At 31.7% G+C, this 19,342-nt stretch overlaps 2 protein-coding genes across 17 annotated transcripts in view; one reads left to right on the top strand and one right to left on the bottom strand.

The window, feature by feature from the left end:
- Nucleotides 1-19,342, bottom strand: part of LOC139501381 (protein mono-ADP-ribosyltransferase PARP12-like) — a 275,921-nt gene that overhangs the window by 82,005 nt on the left and 174,574 nt on the right. The window lies entirely within an intron of this gene.
- The window catches only part of LOC139501379 (phosphatidylinositol 4,5-bisphosphate 3-kinase catalytic subunit beta isoform-like), a 40,691-nt gene continuing 28,366 nt past the window's right edge, over nt 7,018-19,342 (top strand). For 8 of the 16 annotated variants that reach the window (XR_011658539.1, XR_011658538.1, XR_011658537.1 and 5 more), the window contains exons 1-10: nt 7,018-7,152; nt 9,695-9,857; nt 10,379-10,474; nt 11,004-11,139; nt 11,622-11,740; nt 14,182-14,304; nt 16,109-16,285; nt 16,942-17,011; nt 17,453-17,631; nt 18,841-19,026. Coding sequence is in view for 7 of the 16 variants with exons in the window: in XM_071290420.1 (XP_071146521.1) it covers nt 9,711-9,857; nt 10,379-10,474; nt 11,004-11,139; nt 11,622-11,740; nt 14,182-14,304; nt 16,109-16,285; nt 16,942-17,011; nt 17,453-17,631; nt 18,841-19,026 (1,233 nt within the window). In the remaining 9 variants the exon portion in view is untranslated. Of the gene's footprint in view, nt 7,188-9,694; nt 9,858-10,378; nt 10,475-11,003; nt 11,140-11,621; nt 11,741-14,181; nt 14,305-16,108; nt 16,286-16,941; nt 17,012-17,452; nt 17,632-18,840; nt 19,027-19,342 lie in introns of all 16 variants that reach the window. The other 8 variants (XR_011658542.1, XR_011658540.1, XR_011658536.1 and 5 more) reach the window with 2 other exon arrangements.

Genomic DNA, 19,342 nt, shown 5'->3' with positions numbered 1-19,342 from the left:
AGGAGGTGAGATTCACGGGGTTTTACCTAAAACACTTTGGAAAAATGCTATTTTTAATTCCAATATGAAACCTAACGGTAATAGATATCCCAAGGTTTTTTTTAAATGCATGTCTAATTTGATAAGGAGATTTGAAAAATCTATCTCAATGGTAGTTGAAATTATTCAGTGCAATCATTTTGTGTCCGTCGTTGTCTTTCATACATATCAATGAATTGGTATATCCACTGTTTGCTGTTCGTAATCTGTTGTTTATGGCAGTCAGGCCTCGCGATTGATTCCAAAATTTAAGCTCCCACTTGAGTATGATCATTTATAGGGGAGGGGCTATTTTTCTCGATGCAAACATTATTTTCCTTCCTGAAAAAAAAAAAACCAGCTTAACAATTTCATTAAATCATAAACCGATGCATATTAAATGATTTTAAAAAAATTTAAAAACATATTTTTATGGTAAATATATCTAAAGGTCTGGGTAATTTTCCTCTCTAAATAATTATTTTTTTTCATTTTTTAAGGTAATTGTGTTGTCAGTTATGTAATTTGACACGTGTCTTATAGTTCAGTGATTTTCGGAAAAATTAACGAAAACCGGCAAAGGCATTGTTCAATTATTATCAGTGATCTTTTATTGATTAAATTTGAATATATGCATTAAATATCAATCTCAATCTAGATAAGAAATTTGTTTACACTGCACATCACTCTTTTAGTCCTTAGTAGCATATTATAACATATTAGTGCACTTATGAGTCCTTAGCCGTGTTTAGACGCACCAGTTTCTGCTCTTTGGTTGGATTGTTGTCTCTTTGACACATTCTCCATTTCAATCCTCCGTTTTATTCAATTAGTTGTGATTCTCTTTATCTCTCTGTCTGTTTTATGTTTTTGCAGACAAAAACAATTCGCAGAATTAATCTAAAATAGCAGACATTAAACTCTTTCTTTTAAAAACTTTTAGCATTTTAACATTTTTCGAGATTTAACCATTAGCTTAAGAGCATATTTTCCTTCTTTTTAGAAATTTGGCTTGATACCGTATGGAGATTTTTGTTCCAACTATTATGAAGAAATTAACGACTTTTTTTAACTAGATAAATATTCAACAAAAATACCGTTTTTTCTTAAATCAATTTCTTTTAACAAAAATCAATTATTAACAAAGAATTGTTACACAAATGTAGGAAGAACCCAATTTTGTAACGAAGATATTCCTTATCTCTTTACTGAAATCTGCATATCTTTATATTTTGAAACATAAAATGTTAAGGGTGTCTGCTCAAAGGACAGAAATGTCCAAAAAACTGAAATATTAAGTAAATGTCGAATAATTCAAACCCATTTGTCTTTTAAATTTAGCACATGAAGATATAATTTTTAGCACATATACACATGTACAAATTGATTTTGTAAAAAAAATCACTGTCGGTCTAAAACTGTATCGCATGCCCATAAATGTCCTAAAGCTTTAAATATCAGATCATGAGGGTCTGAATGGGGATTCAGTATTTCTGTATTCTATATTTTTAGGCAATTTGTTTTATAATTCGTTTTACCTTTTGCCGATCATTCTTTATTCAATATATTCTAGTACCTCATCATTTTCTTTTCTATTTGTCTGGTTATTTTTTGTATTCTTTATTTTTTTGTCTATAATTTCCTTCTATAAACCCCCATTCACACCCTCATGTATAATGGAAGACGATAAACATTTCAGTATACATACCACCCGTTGTCACTTTCACCTGACATACAAATCACATATTGTTATTACGGCCCGTTATTTCCACCTGGACACAGGACTTATATAATATATATATTACGTAATAATAACGGATATAGTAAATTCAGTAGAATATAACATGTATCAACGCACTGACTTCTTAAATGTATTTTGAACTGACAATTGTAAATAGTATTTTTAGTTATTTTAAAACTAAGAATGAAAATCGGGAATGTGTCAAAGAGACAACAACCCGAAAAGAACAATTGACAGCCAAAGGCCACCAGTTATATTTACTAATGTTTTTGTTTCGAATAAGGCAAAAGCCATTGTATTTTCAGAAAATCTCTAAACGGGTAATGAGAGTTTAGCGACCTTGACTTGCTAACAGCCCTAGCACTGTCTCTAAACATTGTCGAATTTAAGAGCCTATATCAATTAAGGGATATGCTACCTAGCTTTTAGAGTTTACAAAAATATATATTTCAGAACCAAATTTTGGCTTCTTTATATTTATACCAAAATTGAGTTCAAGGCAGTATTTTGTCGAAGAGAACTATCACCCAAAGTGCAACATGCGAGAAGAAGTTTCATTTCCCTTATTGCTTTTAGTGATGTGACTAATCTTTCGAGGTTACGTCACGGAAATATATCTTAAATGAAAAGGTGCAATTGGGTGCATCCCTAAAAAACAAATTTAAAAAAATGCTTTATATACTGACATTGAAACAAATATACTGCTCATAATAATTGCACATAATTATGTAGACTTTAATTAAGATATCCCGCGTTTTATAAACCATCGCACTCCATTGCGCCAAAGTCGTCAGATTGAGTTGTTCGTGGAGCGTTTTCACAAATTCTGGTATTAATAATTTGTTGTTTCCAGTTAATCGCCATTTTTAATACGTGTTTTAAATATTTGCAAATGATACTTGTCCACACATGAGCATGTTGAAGCTGGTTACGAGGTTTCAATACATATTCGTACAATCGTTCTTAAAGTTTTTGAAAATACGTGTTAAAGTTTTGATAACAAGAAAAAGATGTGGTATGATTGGGGATGAGACAACTCATCGCAAGAAATAAAATGACACAGAAGTTTTCACCATAAGTCACCCCACGGCCTTCAACAGTGAGTAATGATTGAACACACCACAGTAATTATTTCATAAATTATCTCATACAATATGTTAAACAGACAATTTGTTAAAAAAAAAATGAGGAAATAAATCAATAAAGTTTAATAGAAATCAAGGATAGTTTAAGAAACGGTCATTAAAATTTCAAAGACGCCGACGGAATGTAGAATCGCTTAGTCTCGCTTTTTCGACTAAAGTCGAAGACTCGACAAAAAACATACAAATCAGATTTCTTTCTGACATACGGGCGCACTACGCTTTTTTTATACGCCCGTCAACATTTTGACGGGACGTTTTATGGTATACAAATGTCCGGCGTCCGTCCGTCCGCGTGTCGCACTGTAACTTGAGAACCGCTTATCCATTTCATGAAACTTAACATAGTTGTTTCTTATGATGGTTTTCGGAATTTACTCATATTTTTAGTGAAACCATTTGTATTTACACGCATCTTTGTCGGAATTAAAATAAAAACAAAAAACACTTATAAATATATATATTCCTTTTGTCTCCGTATATCTTACATAAACATTTTAACAAGCTGACCACACTCTTATTTATAAGTTGGCGCACATCAAAGTCGTGCTCCTATGGCAAACAATTTTGTTGCAAAAGAAATGAAACAACAGCAAAATTATTTGTCCTTTTCATCATTTTAAATAAGAACAACACATTAATTAAATATTTGAAGCATAAATATTTTCGATACAATTGTTTTAAATCACTTAAAATAAGAAAGATCGTCATTGTTTAATCAGTTGCTATATATATATATGTTATTTGGCATGTGTCAAACGGTTCATTGATTTTCGGCATATCAAAGAAGAACCGGCACGTGTCTAAATAATGTTGAATATCTTGTTTATTTATGATTATTTTTCTGTAAAATTTGAAATTTATGCATTAAATATCAATCTCTAACACGATATATAAAAATAATACATATAACAGCACTCCTTCTATTCCTTAGTGGCATTGTATAGTCAAAGCCTTAGTGCACTAAGGATTCCTTAGCAGTGTTAAGACGTACCGGAAAAAAAAACAACATCCGTCATTCTTTAATAATCATAGAAGGTTAACAACTAGTTTGTTTCCCGGCCGTTATTGAAATTTTTGACAATACCTTAATATTTGTATGTTCCGAAGGCATACTGAATGTTTTACGGAGGGGACCAACCTAGTCAGTAACAACGTACTTTTGTGAATTATTTTTCGGATAATAATCTTTTAGACATACAATAAAAACGGTGTCATTGATAGGCAACCATGAACACAATGAAAAATGAATCCGTGAAAGTGTTCCATGTGTATTCCATTCAAGTAAAGACTTGTTATGATAATACCATATATTTAACTAATTCATAAAAAAAAAAACACAAAAAAAACCACAAAAAACAAGATTATATCTTAAACTTGTAAATCCAATTTCAAGTTTTAAAAGTTCCTCAATTTAAAATAATACATGATATATTTGCGTGATCTTATATTTGTTTAATTAAAATAATGCCTTCAAATACATGTTATGTTTATTTTTATTCAATTTTCCACAAAACATTTTAGCTTATTTAAATGAAATTCATAACAGAGAATTCAAACACTGTTGAAGAGAATATACATATTCGTGTTAATTCGCCTCAGTTTAATTTGTTAATTCATGTTTGACATTTAACATTTTAAACCGCAATCCACATTTACCCGACAATCTTGTATATTGTATTTTCTCAATGAAATAACATAACGTGCATGTGACCATCAGAAACTAAGACAAAAATGATATTTATAATGGTATTTATCAAAACTTAAATATTTCGAAATATCTTAGTAGCATAGGAATTTGCCAAATAAGCGAAGAATTATAATCTACCTAGGATTTACAACCTAGGATTTGTATAGTTTCTTTTCAATAAAATATTGTTGGTGTTTTTGGCGACTATAGCAACAACATTGTCGTTATTAAATAAAAATATTAAATTTTCGCTATCTGATAATTATAGCCGCGGGTTAAAATGTTCATTAAAATGTATAATATTATACTATAATGGGCATTTTAGAATGACAAGAAGTTCATCTTCAATAGTAGAGCTACAACACATGTCATCTCGTGGACTTCTTTTCTTTCATACTTTCAAGTTTCTATTTTTTTAGTGGAGCTACCCTACATTTAAATATTGCAAAAACACATTTGTTTTTAATTGACAGAATATTTTTAACAAATACCAGTTGGCCAACAGTATATTTTTAAGTCCATTTTCGCTCAGTTGAATAGAAATTCCAATTTTAACTCTTCTGTCGTAGAAATGTCAATATCATGTTATTGTTTGTACGTACAACATGTATCATTATATCAAAATGTGTCAGTCCCAGCCAAGATTCACCGAATAACCACAAAATCTTTACAGATGATAAAATATTTACACAAAAAGTCATGAATCTGTATGAACGTTATGTACGATGAAGTTAATTAAGAGTCTACAAGAAAGTAAGTATGACTGTAAATGTTATTTAAAGTCGGAACATACATATATATATTATATATATATACATATACTTTAACCGCTCTATAACCGACTATCATATAAAAACCGCAATGTATGAACGTTACACAATTAGAGATGAACGTTTCACAAATGCACGTTATCTGATCTACACAATTATACACGATTGACGAACGCACGGTTGAGAATGAATGATTAATGAACGCACGATACACGCACGATACACGGTTAAGAATGAATGTTTGATGAGCGCACGATACACGCACGATACACGCACGATACACGATTAAGAATACACGATGCACGCACGTTACACGGAAAATACACGGAACGATGAATGATGAACGCACGATTGGTACACGCACGATACACGCACGATGCACGCACGCAACACGCACGATACACGATGAACGCACGGAATAATGGTCAGTTTGAATTTTAGAAGGTCTGTAACTGTATGAGGGTCTTGATGGGGTCATGCAGAGACATGTCCCTGGTGGGGTGTACCGAAAATATAGTGCTGAATAAATGCAGGGCTGTTGATATATATCATAAAACTTGTATAAATGACTGCGTGGGTTTTGGGAACTTACAGACCCCCAAATAATGAAGTTTTCATGTTTTATCTTGCTTAATTTGATAATTATGTTTGATTGATAGTGACGAAAAACAGTATAAACTTTGCGCGAATTTTTTCTTTGGATTCAGACAAAACTGACAAGATTTACATGATATGAGGGGGAGGACAGGGGGGTACCCTTCTCCCTTCTCCCACCCCTCTTCTCCTTTCTCCTACCCCCGTTCTCTTTTCTCCCATTAGAATAAAACATCTCCTATTGAGATATTTTTTCTTGAAATATTAGAAAAAATTTTAAAAGGAGAGATATTTTATTTTTTCTCCTTTCTCCAACTTTTTCTCCTTTCTCCCAGCCTTCCTCTCCTTTCTCCTACCCCCTTTCTCCTTTCTCCCACCCCCTTTCTCCTTTCTCCTACCCCCTTTCTCCCTGTCTCCCTTACTCCTGTCCTCCCCCTCTGATATATACTCCTTAGTTTTTGAAGTTATAATTGTAGTTCCTCCCGAACGGTTTAATATCTGAAATCAATACTTTGTCCATGTGTCTGGACACAAAATGCATGTCAACTATATCATGTATATTTTGCACCGAAACCTTGCCACTATATAATGCTTCATCCGTTACTATCTGAATACTTTATCCGGTCAATGTACAATAAAACTATAAAATATGATATTTATTTTTTACATTAGATTGGGAGCTATTTATTTTTGGCAGTGACAGTGCTACATAAGATCAGAGACATATAATAATATATAATTGTATTATATGTCTCTGATAAGATAAGATAAGATAAGATAAGTTGCATGAACAAAACAAAAAAAACAAAAAAACAAAATTATCTATCTATCTATCTATCATCATACGCCGATTATTACATTGTAACTCCCGCGTTTTTAGCTATTTCTTGCGAATTATCTCCCTTAGGTTCTTTGTAAAAAATGTTTTAATTTTTTATTCTCTTTTTGTGAAAAGTCAATAGAAATTAGAACAGAAATAATCTTCATTATCACAATTTATCAATTCATATATGCATGTCGTACTTTATAAATATATTTGCTTTAATTAAAGTAATAAAAAGTGACCTATTTTTCGTGACAATTTGTGTAATTCGGTCTTACTTCCTCATCCGAAATAGCATCCTTGTTGACAAATATGTATAGTTAAATGTACTGTCTGGTTGGTTAAATGTAGATGACAGCCTTCATGAATTGCAGGTTTCATTCTTATGAATAAGAACTTTCAGTTTTAAGTATTCACCACATTATAATTCTTTTGTAAATAACTTCAGAAAACGGTTAAAAAGTTAGTAAACTTTATTCAGTCTGTTTCTCTGTAGATGTATACCATCACGGAAACAAAAGTTTAGCTTCATTATGTTACATTAAGTACGATGCTAGGCTTCTTACAGTCCTGATTGACAACAACCAAGCAAAAATGGTCTGAGGTTAAATGCTTTCCACATTATCAGGCGAAAATACAGCATTTGGAAACATACATTGAATCATACAGTACCAATGAATTCTAAAATGCAGAAAAGATAACACATGCTGTCTACCAGAACATTCAAAATACATTTGCGTTTAAACATAGAATTTAAAAAGTGATGTGACACCGTCATAACATTTCATTGAGTTAGCATGCATGTTTTACCTAATAAAGTCCGTGAGATAATCCGATTTAAAGACTATGCATATCATCAACTTACCAGTGAGTGAGACATATAATGATCTGTAATGTATTTTTTAATACGATAATGAATTTGAATGATATGTAATTGGAGAGCATGACTCTTCTTTCAAAATCACATGTCTCCAGCGGGACTCATACCCGGGATCTCTGAGACTCTGTGTTACAAGGCAGGGCATTAACCGACTGATATAAAGAAGTCTTTCCTTAGCTCAACCGCTTACAGCTAAGTATCTACTAAATGTTCTAAGGGAAGCAATCCCGTCACAGATACTACAAAATAATGTAGACAGTAATACTATATTGGGGGTCTCATTGGGGGGTTCCGATCCCGGATCCCGCTTACTGTTTTGTCGGATTCCCGTATCCCGCTTACACTATGTACGTAAGCAATTCTCAATTTTTTTGTCATTTCCCGGGTCCCGCTAGACCTCATTTCCCGTTTTCCCGACACAATAATTTGACTTTCACGTGTCACGCTTACAAAAAATCGGCAATCCCGCGTCACGCTTAGACCCCAATGAGACCCACTATATTATTGAGACAAATGTGAGAGGGGGACTTTCTGTACTAGTAAAATGTTTAATTTTAACTCTGCATATTAACAGATGAAAGATGCATATTTAGGATTAGATCAAAACTATGTGATGTTAATTTTATAAACTGCTTTGTAATATACCAACAATTTGATAAGGTTTTAAAAATGCTAGTTTGATCACTTATGATACTGCAGGTAACAGCTAATGAGAAGACATGTCAGTTTTCCTCGTTTGAATTGTCATTTCAGGGACTTTTATAGCTCACTACGTGGTATGGGCTTTGCTCAAAATGAGTCATTGTTGAAACCATACGTAATGGTGACCTATAGTTGTTAATTTCTGTGTCATTGGTCTCTTGTAAAGTTGTCTCATTGGCAATAATACACGTACTGCATCTTCTTTTTTTTTATGTTACCCTACCAGGACACATTAATATGACTCCTAGCCACACAGTATATCCTCCTACTAAAAGCAGCAAATTCTATAGGTTTCTGTAAGCATGTGATCATGGTAATGTTATTTCCTGTTAATTTTTATCAGGATAATATTTTTGTCAAAATGCAAGTGAATTACCAGTAGTACGTGTATTTATCAGGATAGCAGTTTTGTCAAAATGTAAGTTAACTAGTATAGTCATGATTGTGTCAATTTAAATATGACCTAACAGGTTAATCTTAATAATGTAAATGGATTCAACTATATCTGCTAGATATACTTGATTTGTATATATATATGGTTGCTGGAAATTTAATTCAGCTAGATCATACCGAAATCACAGGAGGTCTCCCAGATGATGTTTTTATGCCCCACCTATGATAGTAGAGGGGCATTATGTTTTCTGCTCTGTGTGTCTGTTGGTTTGTTCGTGTGTCCGTCAGTCCGTCAGTTCCACTTCAGGTTAAAGTTTTTGGTCAAGGTAGTTTTTAATGAGGTTGAAGTCCAATCAACTTGAAACTTAGTGCACATGTTCCCTATGATCTGATCTTTCTAATTTCAATGCTAAATTAGAGTTTTTACTCCAGTTTCCTGTCCATGGAACATAGAAAATGAAAAAAGTGTGAGTGGGACATCCATGTACTGGGGACACATTCTTGTTAAATAGTATAATCATCTGTAGTCTCTGTATTGTATTTCATAAGAATGACATCTTCCACCCTTGTTCCCACTGCATGTTAAGGTAGTCACACACAAATATATATTTAGAGCAGTAAAATTAGGTTGTAGAAACAATTTCGTCCTTTATTAGTCCCGAAGGACATTGAATATTTGAATGTTTTGATTTGTATAGTACCTGTACCTTTCCACATTTGTAAAATAATATGTTTAAATAACTTGTTTCGAGTTATAAAAGAAGTGGATATAAGTTGATGTCTTTTTATGGTTTTTGGTTTTCAATGCTCAACTTCAAATTTTATTTTGCTGTTTAAACTTTTCAGAGCATCATTAGATGAAATGTGCATCTGTTTTACCAACATTTTATCCTGGTATGTATTATTATTATGATGAGTTTATTATTCTTCTTTAATTTCAGACTGCCATAAGTGGCCATGCCTCCAGTGATAGTCTCCCCTGATCTGGATGTGACATCCTTCCAGAATGATCTTGGACAGCTGGACATTGACTTCCTCTTACCTAATGGTATATGTGTACCGTTACAGGTAGACATAGATAGACCACTTGATCAAATAAAACAGGTACTTTGTTTGGAAAAATGAACCTTTGAAAGATTCTAATGATAATAAACCAACTCATTTTCATGAGCGATTGATTTTTACTAATTTCTTGAGTAGAAAGATATGCCAATATAAATCATAATGAATATATTAAATTTTTGGTCTTCCCTTTTATAAAATCATCCAGAAAAAATAGAAAACCATGAAAAAAGATCACAGTGAAGTCCGCTGAAAATAACTTAAACTCAAAATATAGTATCCCTGAAAATTACTTGGTTTATTCTTTGGTAAAAATTTACCCTAAAACTTATGTAGGAAGATACCGATGAGTTGCAAATCAATTGTCCAATAAAAACAATACTGTGGCAAAAATCCAAGGTAGGTAAAAATAATCTACAATGCATTACAATGAAAGATTGAGCAGCACAAACCTGACCAAAGGATTAGTAGTTCCTGCTTTACATGTGGCCCCCATCCTAATATGCATGATATAGTGATGTCAACTTGGAGTTAACCAATTCCTGATATTGTACATTTTTCAGGAACTATGGAAACAAGCAGCAAATTACCCACTGTTCCAGCAGCTGGCAACATTTGACAAATATGGCTTTCTTTACATCAGTGGTGAAGGACAAAAGGTAATATGATCTTTTGATATATTGTATATCACTCTAAATCTAATGAGTCAATCTTAGATAGTGCTAATGATACCATTTATATCTTTTCAAATAATTAAAATAATAATTATCTCTATCTTAAGATAAGGATGGGGATCATGTGGGTGTCTGTCATCAAAGAGGTTCTTTTTATGAATGAAGTACAAACTGGTTCAAAAAGCCAAAATAAGGCCCCTATTTCTAGTTGTAATTTCACAATGTAATTAAATTAAAACAATGACAAGGCTCGTTAATAATTATGTATCACTGTATTTGTATGACCTCAAATATCAACAAATATTCAAAATTTCAATCTAATGGTTCTATGTTCAATGTATGCTACAAATAGGGAGACAATCACTGGCAAGCCTGTCTATTTTATTGAATTATTGTGAAATCAAAAAGCCAAATGAGATCAATAATACTACTGGTCACTATCATAGATGTATCTTCAGTAAGAATTGTCTTTTCAAAATAAAATAGTATTTAATTCTATAATATAATTTCACAGGAGGATGTTATGGATGAAAGTGTTGGGATATCCGAGTTACGCTTGGCTGCATCTTTCCTTAAAGTAGTAGAGAAACCTGCTGATGACAAACGTAAAACAATTGACAGACAGATTAACAGTTTGATTGGCATGAAAGGTAAATCATTGTGCTACATGAGCTGTCTTGTAATACTGTATTAATTTTTGGGGATGGAGAAAAAGTTACATTTTCTTGTATACATGCATTTTATTTTGTGTTTTTGACAAATTGACATACAAAGCATATAAAAAATTTGTTTCATACCTTTAAAATATTCTTTTATATTAGCTCCAAAGTCATTTTAGGTTGTCAGCTCTATTCTTTATTCTACGTATACCTAGTAAACATTTTAATAAATGTACTTGTAAAAAGCAAAATTCCCCTTTTATGGATTTTGATAAGTATGTTAAAAATAAATTTAAATATCTAGCTATGCAGATCATTACTTTTGACCAAATGACCATATCTTATTTGTTTAGTTGCCCTAACTCGCCAAAAAGATTCATATTGTAGCTTGCGGCTGATATTTAATGATATCAATGTGTACATAATCCTATACTAAATACTTATTTTAACAAAGATATTGTTTTTTTTCCTAGGTTCTAACTACATACAAGCTCAGCATTCAGTGAGTAAGGCAGAAATATCAGAGTTTAGACAGAAGATGACCACTTATTGTAACAATGATGTACTGAAGCAAGCCAATCAGGATCCAACAGTAAGTCGGTGAAATCATATTGGAAACTTTTTTCTGTAGATTCATCTATTTTTATGGATATCATCTTCGCAGATTGAAGAGTAATTGTATTGTCATGAAAGTTTGATCTGGTAGTTTTACAAAAATTATATATACAAGCATAAAGACAATAATTAAATTTGAACGTTTAATTTTGTGGTTTCAATGTTCCCACAAACAATGACAAAATCTGACAGTAAAATCTGGTAACCCATGAATATTAATCAATAATTCTTATATGATTTACATATCTATAAATACTTGAATTAGATTGGTCAATTAGAATTTTTCTCTAATTTTACACTTCAATAAACCATGTTCCCGAAACTACTTTCGTAATCTATTCATGCGCAATACCGTTCTTGAAAGGATACTTGGATTTTCAGCAAATTGAGATTTAGAAATAAATGCATAACAGTTGTTTCTATTCAAATGCATATATAACAAAAAAGGAAATAAAATAAATGCACTAAAGCTTCAAAAATGTATAAAAATAAAATTTAAGGCCAGAATTTTTTAATTTGTTGGTTTACGGATCCGCCGATCCGATTTTGCCGATTTCCAGAATAAAAATAAAATGCACTTTTCATGCTTTTTTATTCCCACCGACCGTAACAAATGCATTATCCCTAAAAAATAATTAAAATACTCGTTTTTTTATGAAATGAAATGCTTTAATCACTATCAAAATTGATAACACTTTCTGTAGTGAAAAAAATAAAACTTCCAGTTTACGTTTCTAAAAATAGACAAATCAATTATAACTGACCTTGAAATGTGGTTTCGCAAATAATTTTGCGAAACGAAACCTGTGTTTAAAACCAATTACAAAATCAATTCGTTTACCGTATTTGTCATCAGTCCGTAAGATGCATCATCTGATAGAAATAGACTTGTCCAAATGTGGACAGGTAGAAGACGTCAAGTTAAAGTACTAAATATTAACAAATCATTTGAAATTTTCTTGCTTCATAGATCATAAAAAAATATCGTCCATTTGGCCAAAAAAACAGGAATGCATGACAACAGATTAATCCGATATTCTCGTTTTTCCAGTGGACGAGTCCATTACGTTTGTTGTCATGTGTGTTGAAACTTATTTTCGTACGATGTTTTTACATTTTTTCTTCTTTATCAGTTTTCGTGCTTGAAGATCGTAATTCACCAAGCCCACCAAGTTATCGGGAATTGATTAAGAGCTACGCGAATCTGTTTTTCATGTTTGTGAAATGACGATATCCGTGCAGTCCCCGTCCACTTTTTGTTTACGGGAAATTATTAAAATGTCATGCGATGTTTATGACAGCTGATTTCATCGAACTAAAATCTAAGAAATGATGACAAAATAGCATTTTTTTTTAATTTTTTTTTTGCCGACCGACCGACCCGACTTTTTCATTGGTAAAATCCGTAAACCAACAAATTAAAAAACCCTGGCCTAAATAAAATTCTGCGAAATTTCATGAAGGATTTGGCGAATTTACGTCATTGCAAAACATGACGTCATACGAATGAAAACTTTCAAGAGAAAGATTATTTCGTTACATGTACGCTTCAATTTCCGATAATATTCATTAAAATGAAGTTTTGGAGGTAGGTGTTTCTTTTATTTTAGATTCTGTTGCATTTATCGAACGTTACGGATTTTTGAAAGTCAATATGGCGACCAACTCCTTAGTTACGACCTGTCAGTTGTGCATGTGATGGTTATTACAGTAGCCTTTACACAAAAAAATGTCAATAAAAATCGAAAATAATTTGCTTCGGAATTATAAGGATTAAACACATTTTTTCTAGAGGTTATTGATGTGTAAACCGGGGCTCTTACTCACAAACTTTACATATGATTCAGTTTGTGAGTTAATCGCCCCGGTTTACACATCAATAACCTCTAGAAAAAATGTGTTTAATCCTATAATATTTTTAAAAAAAATCAAGTTTTGATGGGTACTTCAATCTGGAGAGTGAAAACTTGTATTTCTGTTTTAGTATATTAAATGAGATGAATCTAACAAAAATACATCTTAACACATTAAAGGTCATTTATAATATTTGTTTACCATTAAGCCACACTGATCTTCTTGACTATAAAGGCAATATACTATTTAGATTTATTTCAAGAACAGCACTAGTATTATGGTTTCATGGAGTGACATTCCATCCCAAATAAAACAATTTATGGAAAAATGGAAACCAATTGATGGAGTATCATTTATTTTGGTATTTGATTCTTGGTTCTACTGAGGGATACTCAAGTACTAGTTGACATCCCTTCTTAACACTATTTCTTTTAGTTCTTTTGTAGACACAATTCCTGAGAACTGTTCTAAAAATCAATTTACTATCAATTATAATTCATTTCTGAATTTAGCTAAATTTGAGCAGAAACCAGTGTAACTAATTTCTTTATTTTAATACACCAGGGTTTGGTTTATTTTGAGTACAAGCATCCCTGTCGACTTAGAAGTACCAGTGAGCTACCACCAGATGTAGAGAACATGGTTATAGATTATATTGTACTTACTGTGATTGTACAGGAAACTGGGGTAAGTCAAATTGAATGTTGCCATTTAAATAGGATGCTTCTATTCACTACAGATCACTATACTGAGGATTCATATATTTTTGTGGGTATCAATTTTTGTAGATTGAGGAAAACCAGCATTTTCATGGGTATTTGATTCTATTATATAGGTTTAGCCAATCTCTGTATACAAAGCCTATAAATAAAATTATAATTTAAAAACATGGTTCATCTGTATTACTAGATTTATTTCACTTGACTGGGCGGGATTTAAGAAGTTCGTCTTTTTAAGACTAGTCCATCTATAGACAGGAGTTTTGGGATGAACTCATCAATTGCGTATACAGTTATTTGTCCCATATCATCCACTCAGTTCTTTTGTATATGTGTTTGGTGACACTGATAAATGATTAGAATTCAATAATAATTAATGGCAATCATCCTTATTACACACATTTTCAAATAGACTGTCCTTATAATGCAAATTAACATATAAGCTCCACCTGATCAGTTGAAATGATATTGGTAATACCCACGAAAATTGGTATCCAGCGAATGCTAATGAAATTTTTGAAGGATATTGATGATTGACATTAACAGGAATCAGAATAAAAGAGAGATTAATTATGATGTGACAAATTTTATATATTTATGGTTTCACTTCAAAATTGTTGGAATGTAATGGTTGACAGGTATGCTATTTGCTGGTCCAGAATTGTTTATTTGATACACTTTAATAAATAAATTTGGTGTATTTACTGTTTTCTGATTGGTTAAAAGTATTAGTTTTATTTTCAATGTTGTCAATTTTTATGGCGACACGCCCACTCTGACGTTGTGTATTCATACGCCAACATGTTTGTACGTTGTTATTGTTAATATAAATAATATAAAAAGTTCTTTGAGCCTTATTTTTGATAGAAATTTATTTATAATGAATGGCAATAATTTATTTTGAATTTATTGACCCATAAAATTAATTTTTGACTCTTCACATTTTACATAATCCGCTTCGCGGATTATTCAATGTGAAGAGTCAAAAATTAATTTTATGGTTCAATAAATTCAAAATAAAAAATAGCCATTCATTAAATATTTGTCCCTACATGAGCAGCAATTGATAAGACTAGAGGATTTAAACCCTATTAGATAATTTATGTCTAACATGGGAAGGTATCTGGGTAAATATAAGATAAGGATCATAAATTTTTCACATATCGTGTCATTTGAGTCAAGGTGCTGCATTAGTTTGATTTGCTAAAAACAGTACATAACATATAAACATATAAATAGCTGTATCTTAATCCAGGAACATTTGCATCTTTAGCATATCTATGAAAAACACATGTTAATATTGAACATATAAGCCGCGTCAGATAGAAATCGACCTTATACAAGTACACGTATACATGTACATGATAAGACTTTGATTGAATTTGGAACAATCAATAAGGAAAGAAAAGACTTCTATGATATAAAAAAACAAGATGTGGTATGATTGCCAATGAGACAACTATCCACAAAAGACTAAAATGACACAGACATTAACAACTATAGGTCACCATACGGCCTTCAACAATGAGCAAAGCCCATACCGCATAGTCAGCTGAGTTTTGTTCTGTTTTGTATGGTTTTCATAACAATCCAATTAAATTTTTAAACCGTTGAAATACTTTTGGAGACAATTTTTTTAACCCTAAATAGGTTAACAGATGTATTGATATTCATTTGCATTCGGTCAATTTCTATTTAATGCAGCTTATATTATATAAACTCTGAAAAAATGTCAATAGATAAAAACACAATCTTATTAATTTATTTTTCAGACTTCATACAAATTGCGAGTTAAGAAATTGTCCACACCAGACGAGTTAGTGAAAATGACTGTAGATAAATGGTCAAGCAAATCAGGACAGAAGACTATAAACTGCAATGATTATGTTCTTCAAGTTCTTGGAATGAATGATTTTCTTTATGGTGATAATCCTCTGGTTATGTTTAAGGTGAATAGTTATCATACATAATTACATTACATACAGAGAGGGATGTAAGTTGGGGGTGGGGGCAAGTTGCCTCCCCCTGTTGTGGGAAAATTTTTGTTGATTATTTAGGGATCATTTAAGCATGATTGGAGTGAGCCCCCTCTTTTGCAGTCAGTGGGCCCCCTCTATGAACATTTCAGGATCTACCACTGACATGTATCTTTCATAAGAATCCTTCATCCTGAATATGCATATCATTTGCTGCTGGACGTTAAACAGCGATCAATCATTTTCATCATAAGAATCCATACTTTTGATTGGCTAAAATCAATGCACGATAACTTCACAACAATGCATCGGGAAACAAATAAAAAAATTGGCTTAACTAAAATCCATTTATATGCAAATAATGCAAAAGAACTTTGAGAGTTTTCCCTAGGTTATTGTTCTAGTTACCTCTTGAAAAAAAAGACAATTTTAAAGAAAAAGTGATTTTAATAGACATATGTTGTGATTTGTTGTATTTAATATGTTTGATATGTAACTTTTGAAAATATATTCTAATGGTATGTTCAGTACACAATAGATTTTTATTAAAGAATACATAATTATTTATTTTGTTGTTTAAAGGTTTTATTTTGAAATATACCATGTATACTTGTATCTTTTCTTTTCAGTATGTTTATTCCTGTATTGTGAAAAACACAGCGCCAGAATTTTGGCTGAAGAATAAATCATCTGTCTTAGGCAAGTTTTAAAAAGAAATTTTATTATAACATCAGTCTCTGACTCCTGTATCTTCATGCTTTTCACATTTTAAAGTGCTGTTAAAAATATTCTAGCAGAATATGATCAGAGATTATAGCCCTTTATTGCTAGAATATTTGACACTTATAAATTAAAAATGTATAAAGAACCTAGAGTATTCTGTCATTTTGACTAACATTTGTTTTACACTGTTTTACATGTGTATTAAAATCCATACAATACTGTGATTTCATTATTTTCATTGGGTACCAATTTTCAGGGAACGAGGTTAAAATTACACGGACTATAGAAAATTTGTTATTTGTCAAACATTTAGTTTTTTGCATCACCATTATAAATGTAGACCATGAAAATTTAAAAATCACAAATAATGATAAATCCACCTGATTTATAATAACAAATATTATTTTATTATTATAGAAAAACAAGAGGTCTCACAACCACACAAATCTTCCAGAACATCTTTCCAGGAAGAAAGAAGAAATACTGTACGGTCAGAGAAGAGAAGTGGACACTGTGTGTGGGACATACACCAGAACTTTTATATAACCTTACACACAGCATGCAATGTTCAAGTTCCAGAAAACTGCAGAAATCTAGTTAGTTTGTTGTTTAGTGTTCAAAACACTAAATTTTTATGGGATTAGTGCATTATTACTATTTTGTGTAATTTTCCTTTGATCTGTTTTTGTTTTAAATTTTTTTGTTACATCATGCTTGAGATAAAATATTAGCCAAAACTAAGAGTGCACCTACCATTGTTAATGTAAACATCAATAACATCATAGGCAAAATAGCAATAATCAGATTATGGATTGTTTTCAAACTCCAGGGTTTTTCTCAGCCACATCTCAGCTCAGGGCTTTGATCAGACTGCTAAGAAAGACCCTCTTGTTTGTAAACCATTGATAGTCCATAATTCTCAAAGTTATTCTTCTAGAATGGCATGCTGTAAATAGTAGTACAGGTTCTTCCAAACAATAAATTGTTTCTATAACATATTGGATCATATTAGTGACTTACGGTAGTAGTGTATCTGTTGAAAGAGATTTTTAATAATATGTTGACACATTTCAGTGGAAAAATTATGATAAGACAGGTAAAAAAAAACCAGTGTGCTGTTTTAAAAAAAAAATAATTACCAAACACATGAAATAAGCAAGCATTAATCAACATTATTATCCTGCAATCAGCCAATTGTTGTAGAAATAACAGTTACACAATTCACTCCAAACTTACATTTAAAATTACTAGAAACCAACTTATTTTCATGAGCGATTTATTTTTGCTACTTTGGCGGGAAGAAAAATAACATGAATATAAATTGTCGTGAATATGCAGAACTTGTATCTAATCTATTAAACTGCATCAAATATGTTTGAAAATTGCAAAATTAGGTGTCTGTGAAGTTGACTACAAAGGGCTTAACACGAAATAAAGTATCAGTGAAAAATAATAAGGTTTACAGTATCTTTGATTATAAGAAATTCTTTGTAGTAAAATATTAGTGAAAAGGATCCAAAATTGTTATTTTTCGAAACCATATTTACAGGTACGTTTGTGTGTAGGTGTGTTCCATGGACCTGATCCTTTGTGTAGTATACAGGAAACCAAAGAAGTCTTCCTCTCACAAGATGGACTATGTAGCTTTAATGATTGTATAAACTTTGATATTTACGGGTACGTTTGTGTGTAGGTGTGTTCCATGGACCTGATCCTTTGTGTAGTATACAGGAAACCAAAGAAGTCTTCGTCTCACAAGATGGACTGTGTAGCTTTAATGATTGTATAAACTTTGATATTTACAGGTACGTTTGTGTGTAGGTGTGTTCCATGGACCTGATCCTTTGTGTAGTATACAGGAAACCAAAGAAGTCTTCGTCTCACAAGATGGACTGTGTAGCTTTAATGATTGTATAAACTTTGATATTAAAGTACAGGATCTTCCTCAAATGAGCCGATTATGTTTTGGACTCCATTGCAAGAAAGGAAAGGTAAATCTGTTGATATGTTAGTTTGTTTGTATTTTATTGCTTTTTCAGCATATTTGGCTATATATAATGAGAGTAAAGATGGGGTTTACTGACTAGAGAATAATGGACCAATGATATAAAAAAAAATGAGGCAAATGTGTAAATAATACAGAAAAATAGGGGGAAAAAATAGAAGTGAAACACACTTTGCTAGATTCCTTTATGCAAACACTGTTAACACATTTTTACCAAACTATTTTGCAAAAATCGCCAATAACTGCGACCTTTTATTACAAGTATTTATATTTAGACACTACAAAAAGTGAAGTTGAAGGAC

The sequence above is a fragment of the Mytilus edulis genome, chromosome 13, assembly GCF_963676685.1.
Source record: "Mytilus edulis chromosome 13, xbMytEdul2.2, whole genome shotgun sequence".
Lineage (NCBI taxonomy): Eukaryota > Metazoa > Mollusca > Bivalvia > Mytilida > Mytilidae > Mytilus > Mytilus edulis.
Note: the sequence above shows the minus strand (reverse complement) of the source record. Positions and strands in the feature narration are given on the sequence as shown.